General features: G+C 46.3%; 1 protein-coding gene across 26 annotated transcripts in view; it reads right to left on the reverse strand.

Moving 5' to 3' along the window:
* Positions 1-16,513, reverse strand: part of BCAS1 (brain enriched myelin associated protein 1) — a 127,166-nt gene that overhangs the window by 24,397 nt on the left and 86,256 nt on the right. For 13 of the 26 annotated variants that reach the window (XM_068263449.1, XM_068263462.1, XM_068263455.1 and 10 more), the window contains 7 exons: positions 15,136-15,285; positions 13,693-13,734; positions 9,670-9,819; positions 8,349-8,390; positions 7,319-7,486; positions 5,250-5,291; positions 4,211-4,381 (listed from right to left, as the gene is read on the reverse strand). In XM_068263449.1, coding sequence (XP_068119550.1) covers positions 4,211-4,381; positions 5,250-5,291; positions 7,319-7,486; positions 8,349-8,390; positions 9,670-9,819; positions 13,693-13,734; positions 15,136-15,285 — 765 coding nt within the window. The remainder of the gene's footprint in view (positions 1-4,210; positions 4,382-5,249; positions 5,292-7,318; positions 7,487-8,348; positions 8,391-9,669; positions 9,820-13,692; positions 13,735-15,135; positions 15,286-16,513) is intronic. The other 13 variants (XM_068263463.1, XM_068263460.1, XM_068263457.1 and 10 more) reach the window with 9 other exon arrangements.

Here is a 16,513-nt window from a genome sequence, read left to right on the forward strand (position 1 = left end):
GTTATATTGCGGCACCTGGCAGAAGCATGCAGCCAGCAGTGTCACATGTGAGTTATATTGCGGCACCTGTCAGAAGCATGCAGCCAGATGTCACGTCTGTTATATTGCAGCACCTGGCAGAAGCATGCAGCCAGATGTGTCACATGTCAGTTATATTGCCACACCTGGCAAAAGCATGCAGCCAGCGGTGTCACATGTCCGTTATATTGCGGCACCTGGCAGAAGCATGCAGCCAGCGGTGTCACATGGCAGCTATATTACCACACCTGGCAGAAGTATGCAGCCAGCTGTGTCACATTTCAGTTATATTGCGGCACCTGGCAGAAGCATGCAGCCAGCGGTGTCACATGTCAGTTATATTGTCGCACCTGGCAGAAGCATGCAGCCAGCGGTGTCACATGTCAGTTATATTGCGGCACCTGGCAGAAGCATGCAGCCAGCAGTGCCACATGTGAGTTATATTGCGGCACCTTGCAGAAGCATGCAGCCAGCTGTGTCACATGTCAGTTATATTGCCGCACCTGGCAGAAGCATGCAGCCAGCTGTGTCACATGTCAGTTATATTGCCGCACCTGGCAGAAGCATGCAGCCAGCGGTGTCACATGTGAGTTATATTGCCGCACATGGCAGAAGCATGCAGCCAGCGGTGTCACATGTCAGTTATATTGCGGCACCTTGCAGAAGCATGCAGCCAGCGGTGTCACATGTCAGTTATATTGCGGCGCCTGGCAGAAGCATGCAGCCAGCGGTGTCACATGTCAGTTATATTGCGGCACCTTGCAGAAGCATGCAGCCAGCAGTGTCACATGTTAGTTATGTTGCCGCACCTAGCAGAAGCATGCAGCCAGATGTCACATGTCCGTTATATTGCGGCACCTGGCAGAAGCATGCAGCCAGTGGTGTCACATGTCCGTTATATTGCGGCACCTGGCAGAAGCATGCAGCCAGCGTCGTCACATGTCCGTTATAATGCTGCACGTGGCAGAAGCATGCAGCCTGCGGTGTCACATGTCAGTTATATTGCCGCACCTGGCAGAAGTATGCAGCCAGCAGTGTCACATGTCAGTTATATTGCCGCACCTGGCAGAAGCATGCAGCCAGATGCGTCACATGTCAGTTATATTGCGGCACCTGGCAAAAGCATGCAGCCAGCGGTGTCACATGTCCATTATATTGCGGCACCTGGCAGAAGCATGCGGCCAGCGTCGTCACATGTCCGTTATAATGCTGCACGTGGCAGAAGCATGCAGCAAGATGTGTCACATGTCCGTTATATTGCGGCACCTGGCAGAAGCATGCAGCCAGCGTCGTCACATGTCCGTTATAATGCTGCACGTGGCAGAAGCATGCAGCCAGCGGTGTCACATGTCAGTTATATTGCGGCACCTGGCAGAAGCATGCAGCCAGCGTCGTCACATGTCCGTTATAATGCTGCACGTGGCAGAAGCATGCAGCCAGCGGTGTCACATGTCAGTTATATTGCGGCACCTGGCAGAAGCATGCAGCCAGCGTCGTCACATGTCAGTTATATTGCCGCACCTGGCAGAAGCATGCAGCCAGCGTCGTCACATGTCCGTTATAATGCTGCACGTGGCAGAAGCATGCAGCCTGCGGTGTCACATGTCAGTTATATTGCCGCACCTGGCAGAAGTATGCAGCCAGCAGTGTCACATGTCAGTTATATTGCGGCACCTGGCAGAAGCATGCAGCCAGCGTCGTCACATGTCCGTTATAATGCTGCACGTGGCAGAAGCATGCAGCCTGCGGTGTCACATGTCAGTTATATTGCCGCACCTGGCAGAAGTATGCAGCCAGCAGTGTCACATGTCAGTTATATTGCGGCACCTGGCAGAAGCATGCAGCCAGCAGTGTCACATGTTAGTTATGTTGCCGCACCTGGCAGAAGCATGCAGCCAGATGTCACATGTCCGTTATATTGCGGCACCTGGCAGAAGCATGCAGCCAGTGGTGTCACATGTCCGTTATATTGCGGCACCTGGCAGAAGCATGCAGCCAGCGTCGTCACATGTCCGTTATAATGCTGCACGTGGCAGAAGCATGCAGCCTGCGGTGTCACATGTCAGTTATATTGCCGCACCTGGCAGAAGTATGCAGCCAGCAGTGTCACATGTCAGTTATATTGCCGCACCTGGCAGAAGCATGCAGCCAGATGCGTCACATGTCAGTTATATTGCGGCACCTGGCAGAAGCATGCAGCCAGCGGTGTCACATGTCCATTATATTGCGGCACCTGGCAGAAGCATGCGGCCAGCGTCGTCACATGTCCGTTATAATGCTGCACGTGGCAGAAGCATGCAGCCAGCTGTGTCACATGTCAGTTATATTGCGGCACCTGGCAGAAGCATGCAGCAAGATGTGTCACATGTCCGTTATATTGCGGCACCTGGCAGAAGCATGCAGCCAGCGTCGTCACATGTCCGTTATAATGCTGCACGTGGCAGAAGCATGCAGCCAGCGGTGTCACATGTCAGTTATATTGCAGCACCTGGCAGAAGCATGCAGCCAGCGTCGTCACATGTCCGTTATAATGCTGCACGTGGCAGAAGCATGCAGCCAGCGGTGTCACATGTCAGTTATATTGCGGCACCTGGCAGAAGCATGCAGCCAGCGTCGTCACATGTCAGTTATATTGCCGCACCTGGCAGAAGCATGCAGCCAGCGTCGTCACATGTCCGTTATAATGCTGCACGTGGCAGAAGCATGCAGCCTGCGGTGTCACATGTCAGTTATATTGCCGCACCTGGCAGAAGTATGCAGCCAGCAGTGTCACATGTCAGTTATATTGCGGCACCTGGCAGAAGCATGCAGCCAGCGTCGTTACATGTCCGTTATAATGCTGCACGTGGCAGAAGCATGCAGCCAGCGGTGTCACATGTCAGTTATATTGCGGCACCTGGCAGAAGCATGCAGCCAGCGTCGTCACATGTCAGTTATATTGCCGCACCTGGCAGAAGCATGCAGCCAGCGTCGTCACATGTCCGTTATAATGCTGCACGTGGCAGAAGCATGCAGCCTGCGGTGTCACATGTCAGTTATATTGCCGCACCTGGCAGAAGTATGCAGCCAGCAGTGTCACATGTCAGTTATATTGCGGCACCTGGCAGAAGCATGCAGCCAGCGGTGTCACATGTCCGTTATATTGCGGCACCTGGCAGAAGCATGCGGCCAGCGTCGTCACATGTCCGTTATAATGCTGCACGTGGCAGAAGCATGCAGCCAGCGGTGCATGCTTCTTGAGTTGGATTGGCTTATCTGCATACTTGCCCTGGGCCAGTTGCTCAGAAATGATTTGGGGCAGTGGGCGGGCATTATAGACCGACAAGTGCCTTCAATTAGGTCAGCCTTCATATTCCTCCAACTTTTCCTCATCACAGCATACCATAATGAGCACTGATGACTGATGAGCAGTAACAAAGGTGATCATTTGCACCTGCAGGCTCCTCATCTAACACTCATAAGGTTAAAGTGCACCTGAACTCTTGCACAGGACAGAAGGAAAACATAGAGAAATGCACTCTGTATGTATTCAGAGAGTTTAGCCTGTCTAATTCCCCCTCAATGTGTGACTAATCACAGGTTGTAATTTAATCTCTCGGTTGAGACAGCTGGCTGCCTGTGTAGAGCAGCTAATTTGTAAAAACAACAACAACAACAAATAACATTTGTAGAGCGCTTTTCTCCCCATAGGACTCAAAGCGCATAAGCATGGCTCAGACAGGATGTTAACCCTATGTTTGCTTCATGAAAGCAGGAAGAAGAAACAGTGCAGTTTAATTGCGGGATTTGTATCGGCTGTAACAAAGAAATAATTGTCTATAAAGGTTATTTTGCTCTTTTAGAGCAGAGAGGAAGTTCTGAGTTCAGGTCAACTATAAACCCATCTCCATCTATGTAAGCTCTTCATCAGCTATTCCCTACACTACACACTACTCTTCCCAGAGAGCTCTGTCTGTGCCCCACCCTGATTTTGGGCCAACAAGGTAGAAGTTAGAATTTAGTTTTTTTAATCTGAGATATACTCTATTACTTTTATGCAGAGGACAATGGAAGCCGAAGTCGAAAAGTTTCTGAAACTGTCTGTAATTTTTAAAAGAAAGTCTCCATGGCTATAGAGTGGTGGGGAAGTGATCTATGGGTCTCATCACTCATGAAAGGCTACATGACATAGAATGCAGACTGAATAGCGAACCTTCCTCCAGAACGGTACAGGCCGGGAGCCGGCTTCTTTGCTGGGCTTCTCACTTTCTGGCAGTGTTACAGTGACGTCAGCTGGCTTTATGTCCTGAGCTGCTGTTACCGACTGTGGGGCCGATTGCTCGGCATTAACTGACGCAGACACAACCGGCAGCTCTACTGCAATCTACAACAAAGATTAGACATTAGCAGCTGTTAGGGGTGAGGTGTTAGGAGCCAGAAGACACAGGTAAGGCAGCTGAATGGAGGAGATGCAAAAATATCCTTACTTCTGGAAACATACTTTCTACTGTAGCTTTCCTGAGGAAAAATAAGTTGGTACCCATAGACATAAGATAACGCACAAAGCGGAAAGAAGGCAGCCCTGTCTTTCTTGTACGATGAGATGCAAAGTTCCAGGTGGCAGAATTTGAGTACGTATTGAGGCGGCCCCCCTAAGTTGGGTGCTGGGTGGTGCTAACTTGCCTAACCCTGCCCTGCCTCCCCCCCCCCCCTCTGGATTCCTAACACTAACCCTCTCATCTGATGCCTGACCTCCCCAGTAAGGACCTAAAAAGAACGACCCCAGGAGGGTCGGGAAGGGGTGCCTAACCCAACTCCCCCCCCCCCCCATAAGTTCCTAACCCCTCACCTAATGCCTAACAACCCCTTCCCCAGACATTCCTAACCCTCTCATCTAATGCCTAACCTCCTCAGTGAGCAACAAAAAAAAGAACCACCTAATGCCTACCTCGCACCTCCCCCCCAGGTTTATAATCTTAACACACCCCCCCCCCCCCCCCCCCCTCCCCAGCCACCTAGTTCATAATTTTGCAGAACCTGTCCGCTTGTTTGCTACTGCTTGTTGGTCTGAGTCACCCGGTTCCTGCACGGACCTTGCAGTGGAGGTAGAGCAGATTTCACCTAACACTCAAAAACATACTGGCAGGAATACTTCACTTAGCACAAGAAAAGTCATTTGGTAAAAATGAATAAAAGCTATATAGGCAAAACTATTTTTTGTGTGTGAAAAGTCTCTACCAAAAGGAACTTACATTCTCTTGCGCCTTTTGAGATTGTGGTTCTCCTTTAAAAGACTGAAGAGAGAAATGGTACTGAGTGCATTGATGTGATAAGCAGAGGCATTCAATGGTCACAATCATGAGAAGGTGGAAAGAAAAGATGCCCACATGATTGAGTCAAGCGAGAAGAAAAGCTTAATAAGTTATATGTGGGCCACATTTCTTAGAAGCCATTGGTTGACACAGGTAAGTAGCCATATGGCTGGGAATCTATTAGCCATGCGGCTGGTAATAGTGGGAACACTCTAAGTCAATGTTTCTCAAACCTGTCCTCGTGGCTCCCCAACGGTGCATGTTTTGCAGGCAACCTCACCTATGCACTGGAGGGGTAATCAGCTTCTCTGCTACATGGAATCCACCAAGCTGGGACACTAATTACCCCACCTGTGCATAGATGAGGTTGCCTGCAAAACATGCACCATTGGGGAGCCACAAGGACAGTTTGAGAAACACTACTGTAAGTTTTGGCAACTGCCTAGAATAAAACCATAATTTCTATCTAGGTGTAAGTCAAAAACTCCATGCAGTAGACTTCAGGGAAGACATAAAGAGTGCGAAATATGTAAACTGAAGGCGCATGGCATTGTACCAGATCTGTTATTGTATATGCTCCATCTTATTGCCTGAGGAAGCTGGTCACTCCCGCGAAACGCTTATTATTTTACTGGAAAATGTAAATAAATTGTTTTGCTGAAAATTGATCAGCATTTTCTTGTGTCTGCCCACAGGAGGCAAGTCCACCACTACCTCCTCACTGTTAAACGTTTTAGATCTTTGTATCCATACTACGTTATACATTTCCCCCCATGGTGGAAGGCTGTTACCCATTTTTTCCTTGATCTACAGAGAGCGACTTCTTAATCCTGAGTGGGGACAGGTCTAATCTCCCCACCTGCCTTTACAGTGGTTGCCTATGCGGTAACCCTGACTTGTGAGTATACTGCACATACTCTTTCCACACACCTTCATTTACCAGTGCATACTACACTATATTGGGCTCTCTGTGTCCCTCTTTTTGAAGGTCTCTCTTGGCATTCCACGACCTTCATATTCCTTAATGTACTCATCCCACTTCATGTCAGTATAAAGCCTATATACTCTCAGCCCTTGGTGTTTTTGTCATATGACTCTTAAAGGAGCTACAGCTGCACTTGTACTATTCACTCTTTTATAGGGAAGATTTTGGCACAACCCCATATATACTACATGATGTAGTATCTGAATACAAGCTTGTGCTTTTATATGAAACCATTATATGTGTGATTAATTCTTTATGCTATACTAAATACCGTATTTATCGGACTATAAGACGCTCCTGACCATAAGACGCACCTAGGTTTAGAGGACAAAAGCCAGGGGGAAAAATATATACTAAACCTGGTGCATCCATGGTGAAGGGGCATCTTGTGGATTATGCCCCCTTTGTACCTCATGCCCCCTTGTACCGCTTGTGTCTCCCTGTGGCCTCCTCTGTCCTCCTCTATGCCCCTTTGTGTCCCCGTGGCCTCCATTTGCCCTTTGTCCTCCTCTGCATGGGCACAGTACAGAGAGTCCCCAACATTGCGGCGGGTTGGAGGTTCGTATTGGCAGGCCTTCAAATGCAGGGAATTCCTGACTTGTGGACTATAAGACGCAGTGACTTTTTTTCCTCAGTTTTGGGGGAGAAAAAGTAAGTCTTGTAGTCCAAAAAATGCAGTAAATGTAATATTTGATATTTGCATGTTTACCAATGTCTGATCCCCCCCCCCCCCCTTTTTTTTTAGTTGTGCCTTAAGAACACTTTTGGGCTTGTAAAAAAGATCCAGTCAGAATGAGAAGAAACGCCAACTGCACATAACATGAAATAATGTACAGATGCTGGTAAGTTTTATCCTGATTGGAGTCCTCGTATAATAAGAAGTTTTATGTCAGGACCAACAGAAAGGAGAAGTTGTAAAAAGAATTCAGTGGGCAGTAATAGAGAAAAATATCAAGAAGACAGGAAGGGGGAAATGAAAAATGTATTGATTTCGATGATGAAACAGATTTTTATATTCCCCAACCTTCCTCCAGAATGGTACAGCCCGTGAGCTTGCTTCTTTTACAGGCTTCTCTGTGCCTGCAGGGGGCGTGTCTGCCTCTGCTAGGGCGGTCTCTATTGCTGCGGCCTGCGGGGGGATGGACTGCTCCATGTTCACAGACACAGACGCCACAGGCTGCTCTATGGCAACCTACAACGGAGATTAGTTGTGTTAAGAGGGGAGTTACAAGTTACAGGAAATATCGCCGAACAACGAGCAGTTAAAAAACAACTTCTTATGAATGATTCTTACACCTTTCTTGAACAAAATGTAGCAACCGATAAGTAATTGATTACAGTATTTTAAATATCCACTTATATATTCCTTTACAACCTTTTCAAATTAGATTAGATATGCCTACAAAGTTTTCTTTTTGTTAAAATATAAGAAAAAGTTTTTGCAAAGTAAAACATTCAATTAACTAGTAGCGTACCAATTCATGAATTTGCATCCTCTCAGCAACCAACAGCTGCCAGCCAACTAACCATCAGGCTGAACTGTGCCCACTTTAGTCACATGGGCATGCAGAGGGGTGAGCGACTGCTCTGTCAGCTGAAGCCACACCCCCTTCTGACTGTTAGCCTATCATGGCTGTCAGTTTCTACTTGGGAGGTGTGGCTTACTGTGAGGGTAGGAGGAAACACAGCTATAGATTGCTGAGAAGGAGATGAGGATCAATGACCTGATGCAGCAGGTATCTCTCTTCCTGGAAAATATAATGGTATAATATCCCCCCTCCCCCAAAAAATATTATTTATATATATATGTATGTATATATATATATATATATATATATATATATATATATACACAGTATATGCCATAATTATCATAATTATATTAAAGCTATTACCTCCTCTGTCGATTTCCACAGAAATCCATTATAGAGAAGCAAGAATATTAAACACAGAATTTGCTTATAAAATAGTACAGGCAAACTGTATTACTTTTTGGGGGTCTTCAGTAGAGAGGTACAGTATTTTTTAGCTGCCACCCTGAATAGCCAACTTACAGTTTCCTGGGTCTTAGGTGGTGGGGAGTCGACCTTGAAAGACTGAAGAGAGAAAGATGTTAATGTACTTTAATGTTTTAGTATAGAATAGATTTGTGCATGGAAGATGCAGGCAGAAAAGCCGTCCTTTAAGATTTGGAGGAAGAAAAATAGCCGTTAGCACAGAAGTTATACAGCAGAAGAGGTCTGCAGAGTTACTAGTGGGCAGGGCAAGGCAGACGGCCATTTTGAAGCAGAGTATGAGCCCCCATACTAGGGTGAGAAGCAGCTTACAGGAAAGTATTACAAAGAAAAATGCATTTATACGCTAGCAACAAGGCTGTTTAGAAATACCATCTCCTGAATAATGGCCAGAAATAGCGCAGACCTGAACTCAAAATCAGAAATCTTTAATGGACACTTGAAGTGAGAGGGATGGAGGCTGCCAGATTTCCTTTTAAACAATGCAGATTGCCTGGCTGTCCTGTTGATCATCTTCCTCTAATACATTTATCCATAGACCACGAGCAACCATGCAGATCAGAAGTCTGACTGGATTAGCTTCAGACCATGAATTAGACCTTACTGATGCATGAAATATTAGCAGGACAGCCAGGCAACTGGTATTGTTTAATCTTTTAGCAACGTCAAAGGAATTCTCTTGATTGAGTTAGTGCTCTTCTTTTGACCTCAGCCGGCAGAACTAGTCGTGCTGTAAATTCTTGGAATGATTTATGTCTCTCTGTCAGCAGGGGATATAGAACTGAAAGCAGAAGTCCTCTGCTATTGTCTCACACTGCCCCCTAGTGACAAGTGGCCATAAATACACATTACAGCTGTACTAATTACTGGGCAGGAAATGTAACAAATAAGAAATAAAAAAGTGCTAAAATAATTTGGCCTGAAACACTTGCAAGCCCATAAATAAATTGGCTGCAAACGGTTTAAAAGGAAATAAATATGGCAGTCTCCATGTCCCTCTCACTTGAGGTGTCCTTTAAGATGTGTTCAGAGCATTTAGAAAATGTAACTCAAATACAAAAATAAAATCTATGTATACTAGCCTCAAGAGTTATTGTAGAGGAAGTTAACTACTGTATTCCACAATTTATATAACACTGAAAGGGGAAAAAGCTGAAGCTGACCATAGATTTGAAAAAAGAAAAAAAAAAGATCTGAGAGCTTTAAATGAATCAAAGCAAATCACTCTTGGTACAAGAATAGGAAACGAGACAAGAATAGGAAACAAGAGAAGGCTAGCTTCTTATTACAGCTGCAGATCAGAGGAGGAGGAGAGAGGCAAGAGAGCAGAGAGATGGCAGCAGATATAAACATGGCCAACCTTCCTCCAGAAGGGCAGAGGTCGGGAGGGTGGCTCCTTCACCACCTCCTCCTGCGGGGGTTGGACGCTGGTGTCCGGGAGGTTAGTATCCAGGGTTAGTACCGCCTCTGGGGCGGGGCTTACAGTTACAACAGCCTGCGCATCTACACCCTGCAACATAGATCAGTGGTTAGTATAGAAATCAGGATTCAAGAACGGTAAAATAGCCTGTGGGGTTAAGTGGTTAAAGTGAACCTTTATTATAAAATGGCTAAACTGCCAATAATACACACCTATGGTAATTTCCCATGTTAAAGCTAAACAAACATGCTCCTAATGCTAGGCCCCAACAGTTCCTACTCCAAGTCCTGCCCCTCCGGTGTGCACCTACTTTACAAAGCCAGCAAACACGATCCCGATTGTCTGTAGTTCAACCAACAATAACAATGGCTAAGCAAAGATGTTAATCAGTACAATAGCCCCATCAAATCAAATTAAACTTTTGATGGAAATTGATTGATTAGAAAGGCAGGGTTTACATCTGCATAGGATTGTTTAGTACAATGCTAATGGAGAATTTGGTTTGTAACTTTCTAATGCTGGGAATACACTATACGTTTTTACTCCCGATAGATGGGTTTGATAGATAATTTCCAAAAGTCCGATATTCCTTCCGATAATTTTTTGGCTCAGTTTCTCATAGAAGTGAATGGAAAATGATAAGAAAAACAAGCGGAAGATAAGAGAATTGAGCGCAAAAAACGATTGGGTGGAAAATCGGGCAGAAAAACGTATCGTGTGTACCCAGCATAATAGATTTCTACTGAAATCTAATCAAAATGGAATAATGTGAGGTGATAAAACCACCACTACACAGCGACGTAAGCCTTGTACACACGTATGAGGCATGTCGCCCGGTGAGGATCAGAACCCAATCCCTCGAGCAACATATCACGGCCAAGACTGTACAGATGCATTGCTCTGCTGCTATGTGGGGGAGCGAGGGCCAATGGAGCTGCATACAAGTGATGTCACTGGTGTCCAGGGTGAGTGGGGAGAGCAATGCGCTCAGCCAGTGTTTGGTGGGGTTGATCTGCCAGGCTGATCGCTGGTTGAGGTATCAAAAGCCGCTGTACACATTCCTGACTTAGGAGAAATGGTCATTACTAGCTGAGTTTCAACTAGCGTGGGTATGAGGCTTCGGTTCAGAGAGACATCACTGGCTTCTTAAATCAAGTCCTGATTTCATAATGTATGATCAGCATTAAAAATTTCCAACTGGGTATATTAAGGGCCCATTTCCACGACTGTAGAAATCGGGCCGAATCCGCAGAGTTTCCCCGCAGGCAAATCGTGCAGAGAATCTCTGCCACAGGGAACAATGCTGCCGCCGGCCGAATCATTTGCCACAGCGATTTGCCAACAATGCAGCATTTTTCCATGCAGTAGTAGCAAATCCCATAGCCATGCATAGTCTCAGGACGCACAGCAACTAGTGGAAACAAGCCCTTAAAGTGAACCAGAGACGAAGCACCCTCATGTATTTTACCATATATATCAGTGGGAACATTAGAGAAAACCCCCACCTTGCTTTCTGTTTTATCCTTCACTGCTCAGCCTGCTTGTTAACAGCCCTGATAAAATCCCTGACTGAGCATTCAGTCTGGCTTTGGTCTGGAATCATTATAGCTGAGTCTGTGTTCTCTGATGTCTTTTCAAGCCCAAGCCTGCCCCTTCTGGCGCTGCCATAATGACTCAGCTATAATGATTCCTGAGCAAAGCAAGACTGAATGCTTAGTTGGGGATATTATCAGGGCTGATAAAAGGTAGGCTGAGCAGTGAAAGATGAAACAGACAGCAGGGTAGGTGTTTTCTCTAATGTTCCCACTGATATATATAGTAATATACATGAGGGTGCTTCGTCTCTGGTTCACTTTAAACTTTTGAAAGACAACTGATGTAGTGACAAATGTTGAGTTTTACTTACCTGGTGCTTCTTCGACACATACTAATATTAGCAATCCAGCAACAAAACAGGCCCCGTTTACACTTATAAGACACCTTTCACACTTACTGCGTTTTAACTGAAATCTTTTTCACAATGCACTGCTATGGAGAAGAAAAAAGATGCATACCAACTGATTAAGTGTAAACGGGGCCTAAGTCAGCTCAATTTTGTGGTTTCTGATGAACTAATGAGCAAGTTTTGGCAGAGTAACACATAACTGTGGACTTCCAAAACAACACATAAGCCCAGAAAACACAGAAATCCAGCTTTCTTATACAGATAAGCTGTCACACGTCCTATATGCGCCACTTCCTATACAGTCTTTTTATACTGTTTAGATGTTACTCAAAAAGCTGTAAGCTTCAGGTGGGTGGGAGTAAAATGAGGTCTCTCCACTCGATGGCAGAGCAGCAACCTACAAGTCACACCATAATTCTGGATCTCAACCCAAGAGGTGGCGCTCACGGTGCAGATAGAGATGTTAACATAAGATTACACATATTGGTACATGGGGGATAGTATCAAACAATACAATGAGTCCTTGTAAGTAGAACAACAGTCCCCAAACGGTTCCAGATGTCTCCAATTCAGAGGATGAATAAAACCTTTTCCAGCAAAATCAGTATCAAGGGCATTGACCACCACCAGCACCCCTTTGTGTGCCACTCACCAGATTCACTGACCACCAGGTCAGTATAAGCCTTGGGACAGTTCCCAGGTCGTCCCCCACCTTTCCGACCAGATTAGTACTCCACTTTACTCTCAGGGGTTCTTCAATGTCAGTTAACCTCAAAGAAAACTCCACATAGTGTAATAACGTATAAAAAGTGTATTTATTTAAAACCAATTGCACTCACATGCTCCATGAGATAAAAATGTGCCTAGAGTTTTAGAACGGGCTCTCCCCCGTATAGATGGCCAGGGCTGGCAGGCTGTAGATCCGCTGGGCTCTCTCCCATCACCGCCGCGCGCTCGGTGTGCAAGGGACTCCCTTCCGCGTTCCGCCTCGCCGCCTCCACGCCACTCCGTCTGCTTCAATCCCGCTTCCGCATCAGGCTCTGCCCTATCGATTTTGCCCCTGATGAGTCACTGTGTGACGAAATCGATAGGGCGGAGCCTGATGCGGAAGCGGGATTGAAGCAGACGGAGTGTCGTGGAGGCGGCGAGGCGGAACGCGGAAGGGAGTCCCTTGCACACCGAGCGCGCGGCGGTGATGGGAGAGAGCCCAGCGGATCTACAGCCTGCCAGCCCTGGCCATCTATACGGGGGAGAGCCCGTTCTAAAACTCTAGGCGCATTTTTATCTCATGGAGCATGTGAGTGCAATTGGTTTTAAATAAATACACTTTTTATACGTTATTACACTATGTGGAGTTTTCTTTGAGGTTAACTGACATTGAAGAACCCCTGAGAGTAAAGTGGAGTACTAATCTGGTCGGAAAGGTGGGGGACGACCTGGGAACTGTCCCAAGGCTTATACTGACCTGGTGGTCAGTGAATCTGGTGAGTGGCACACAAAGGGTGGTGGTCAATGCCCTTGATACTGATTTTGCTGGAAAAGGTTTTATTCATCCTCTGAATTGGAGACATCTGGAACTGTTTGGGGACTGTTGTTCTACTTACAAGGACTCATTGTATTGTTTGATACTATCCCCCATGTACCAATATGTGTAATCTTATGTTAACATCTCTATCTGCACCGTGAGCGCCACCTCTTGGGTTGAAATTGTTATTGATTAAGAGGAGGCGAACAGGTGCTCTTTTTTATTAACCCACTGTGAGCGCTACCTCTTGGGTTTTATAATTCTGGATCTGTTACCCATCAGGACAGGACGGGCAGCTTATCGTAGTATACTGTGTTGTATCAGTGTAAAGTAGCAACACCTGATTCAGCTGGCATTGCTTTCAGTTGCACCAAACAAAAAATATTAAACACTAAATACTCAGGAAATAAATGGTGGCTTCTTTCTGGAAGATCTGAGAAGAGGAGAATGTTACATGATTATAGTTCACTTCTACTTTACAAAACCAACTTACATTCTCAGGGGTCTTACTGGGCGGGGGGTCTGCCTTAAAGGACTGAAGAAGAAAAGATATTCATGTTAAATAATAATGTTAGTGAGTACAGATTTTAGTGGAATAAAGGAGGAATAGACAGAGAGTTTGTGGTTATGGGGTGGATATACTAAGGGTGCATACTCACATCCAATTTTCATTGGCCAATCGCTAGACAATTTTACCACTTCCATGTAGTAAGAGGGCCAAGAGTTTTTGAATACTATGAACAGATTGTATAGATAACCTCTCATATGTCATGGAAGTGACAAAATTGGCCAATCATAATTGGATGTGTGTACCAGACTTTAGGTTATAGGGAACTGCAGAATATAAGTGAGTTATATATGAGAATATGGACATGGTTCCTCCCCTCCGATCTGGCCGGCATCCCCCATCTTAAGTGTCTGGTCCCGGCTTGTCGTCATCATCAAGCTGCGACAGTGTGAGCAGGGATGCCGATCAGAGCAGAGGTGGCTAGAGCTGCTCATCATTGGAGCCTTGGAGGTGAGTAAAGCCTGCTGACAATACGGGGGGACACCTGGCTACACAGGGGGCAACATGTCTAGCTAACTTTACTGGTGATCCGGCTGCCTGACCCCGCCCCCAATGCGCCCCCCCCCCCCCCCCCCATTCCCCCGCATGTAAAATGCACTGGTCCTTAAGGGGGTTTAGGTGGCTGGTCCCCAGAGGGTTAAGCTTTGTAGTACGCTTTCCTGTATGAATTTCACTTGATGGCAGCCTCTTTATTTTTCTTTTTTCGAGAACTCTAGGCGTGTAACTAGGCTACATTGGGCTCCCTGTCCAAAGCTCTGTGGGGCCCCAAGCTAACAAAAAACCTGCCCACACCCCCCCCCCCCCCCTTCCCCGGAGTGTGGCCTGCCTGTGACCCCCGGGCCCCTCTTAATGAGCGCAGCAGCGCAGTGTGCTTATGCTTGCCTTGCTGCAGCTCCACTCTCTCTTCTTCACTCTGCAGTGCGGCAGCGATTCTGGAGGAAGAGGCGAGTGTGGAGCCATGGCGGTGTATATGCACGCTGCGCTGGTGCTCTGCATACAGAGGTGAAGGAGAGTGGCAGGTCCTCTTAGTCCCCGGGCCCCCCTGTGGTTGCGGGGGTTAATAAGGGCTATTGTTACCCCTATGGATGTGATCATATAAAGTTTTAGACTAAATTATTATTGATTGCCAGAACTCTTACAAATTACCAGTAATATGTCTGCAATCACAAAAAGCTTAAACCGAATATGCTCCATTATAACCGGGGGGGGGAGTTGCTGTCTGCACTATACTTGAAAAAAATGTGTAATCGATGTAAAAATATACAGTTATTTAAAAAAAAAAGAGTTGCAGGTGAGATGAGAGGTTGGAATAGGAGGAAATAAGAATAGGACAGCAGAGCCATGGTGGCAAATACAAACATGGCCAACCTTCCTCCAGAAGGGCAGAGGTCGGGGAGGCGGCTCCTTCACCACCTCCTCCTGCAAGGGTTGTATGCTGGTGTCCGGGAGGTTAGTATCCACTGTTAGTACCGCCTCTGGGGCGGGGCTTACAGATACAACAGTCGGCTCATCTACACCCTGCAACACAGATTAGTAGTTAGTATAGAAATCCGCAATGAGCTCAGTAAGTTTGTACAATTCCTCATTTCTAGTTCATTGATACATATTAAGCAATATATTTTGTAAATATGAATAAAACGTGATTAAAACCAAACATTACCTCAGTCAGACCCACATGTGACTCATGTGTGACCACAGAGACACAGAATGTGTAGAGGGTGACACAGTGTGGCTGGGACGGCTTCAAAACACTCTTCTTAAGGGCTGACAGCCTATCGTGGTGGACCTTTTTTTAGCAGGGAGGCGTGGTTTTAGCATGAAGAGTGGTCACACCCTCCCCTTTCTGACAGTTTGCAGAAGGGAGGCGTGGTTTCAGCAGGGAGAGCGGTCACACCTTCCCCTTTCTGACAGTTTGCAGAAGGGAGGCGTGGTTTCATCAGGGAGAGTGGTCACACCCTCCCCTTTGCTGGCAGTTTGTAGAAGGGAGGCGTGGTTTCAGCAGGGAGAGCAGTCACACCCTCCCCTTTCTGACAGTTTGTAGAAGGGATGCGTGGTTTCAGCAGGGAGAGCAGTCACACCCTCCCCTTTCTGACAGTTTGTAAAAGGGATGCGTGGTTTCAGCAGGGAGAGCAGTCACAACCTCCCCTTTCTGACAGTTTGTAGAAGAGAGGCGTGGTTTCAGCAGGGAGAGCAGTCACACCCTCCCCTTTCTGACAGTTTGTAGAAGAGAGGCGTGGTTTCAGCAGGGAGAGCAGTCACACCCTCCCCTTTCTGACAGTTTGTAAAAGGGAAACGTGATTTCAGCAGCAAAAGTGATCACACCCTCCCCTTTGCTGGCAGTTTGTAGAGGGGAGGCGTGGTTTCAGCAGGTAACACCCTTACCCGTTATGTAAACTCTACCCACATGATTCACATGACTTAGAAACTCCAGGCACCATTCTTGGTTTACCAAGGTGAACTTACGTGTATAGCTCAGATCATGAAGCAATCTTCCTTGTTTACTTTTTTTTTTATTTTATATACTTATTTATTGACAGAAACACGATGGATGAGATACAAGACTACTGACAACATCAAGAACAAACTCCAACTGTGCAAACCCAACTTTGTAAGAACTTCACAAGCTATGAATGTCTGTAACAGGATAATGTTATCGTGTTGAAATGTATGCATTAAATAGAGCAGTATGATATATTGTAGTGCTTAGCTATCATCCAACCGATCAGAATTTTGAAGTGGCCGCTCG

Source organism: Hyperolius riggenbachi, chromosome 12 (assembly GCF_040937935.1).
Source record: "Hyperolius riggenbachi isolate aHypRig1 chromosome 12, aHypRig1.pri, whole genome shotgun sequence".
In the NCBI taxonomy this organism is placed as follows: domain Eukaryota; kingdom Metazoa; phylum Chordata; class Amphibia; order Anura; family Hyperoliidae; genus Hyperolius; species Hyperolius riggenbachi.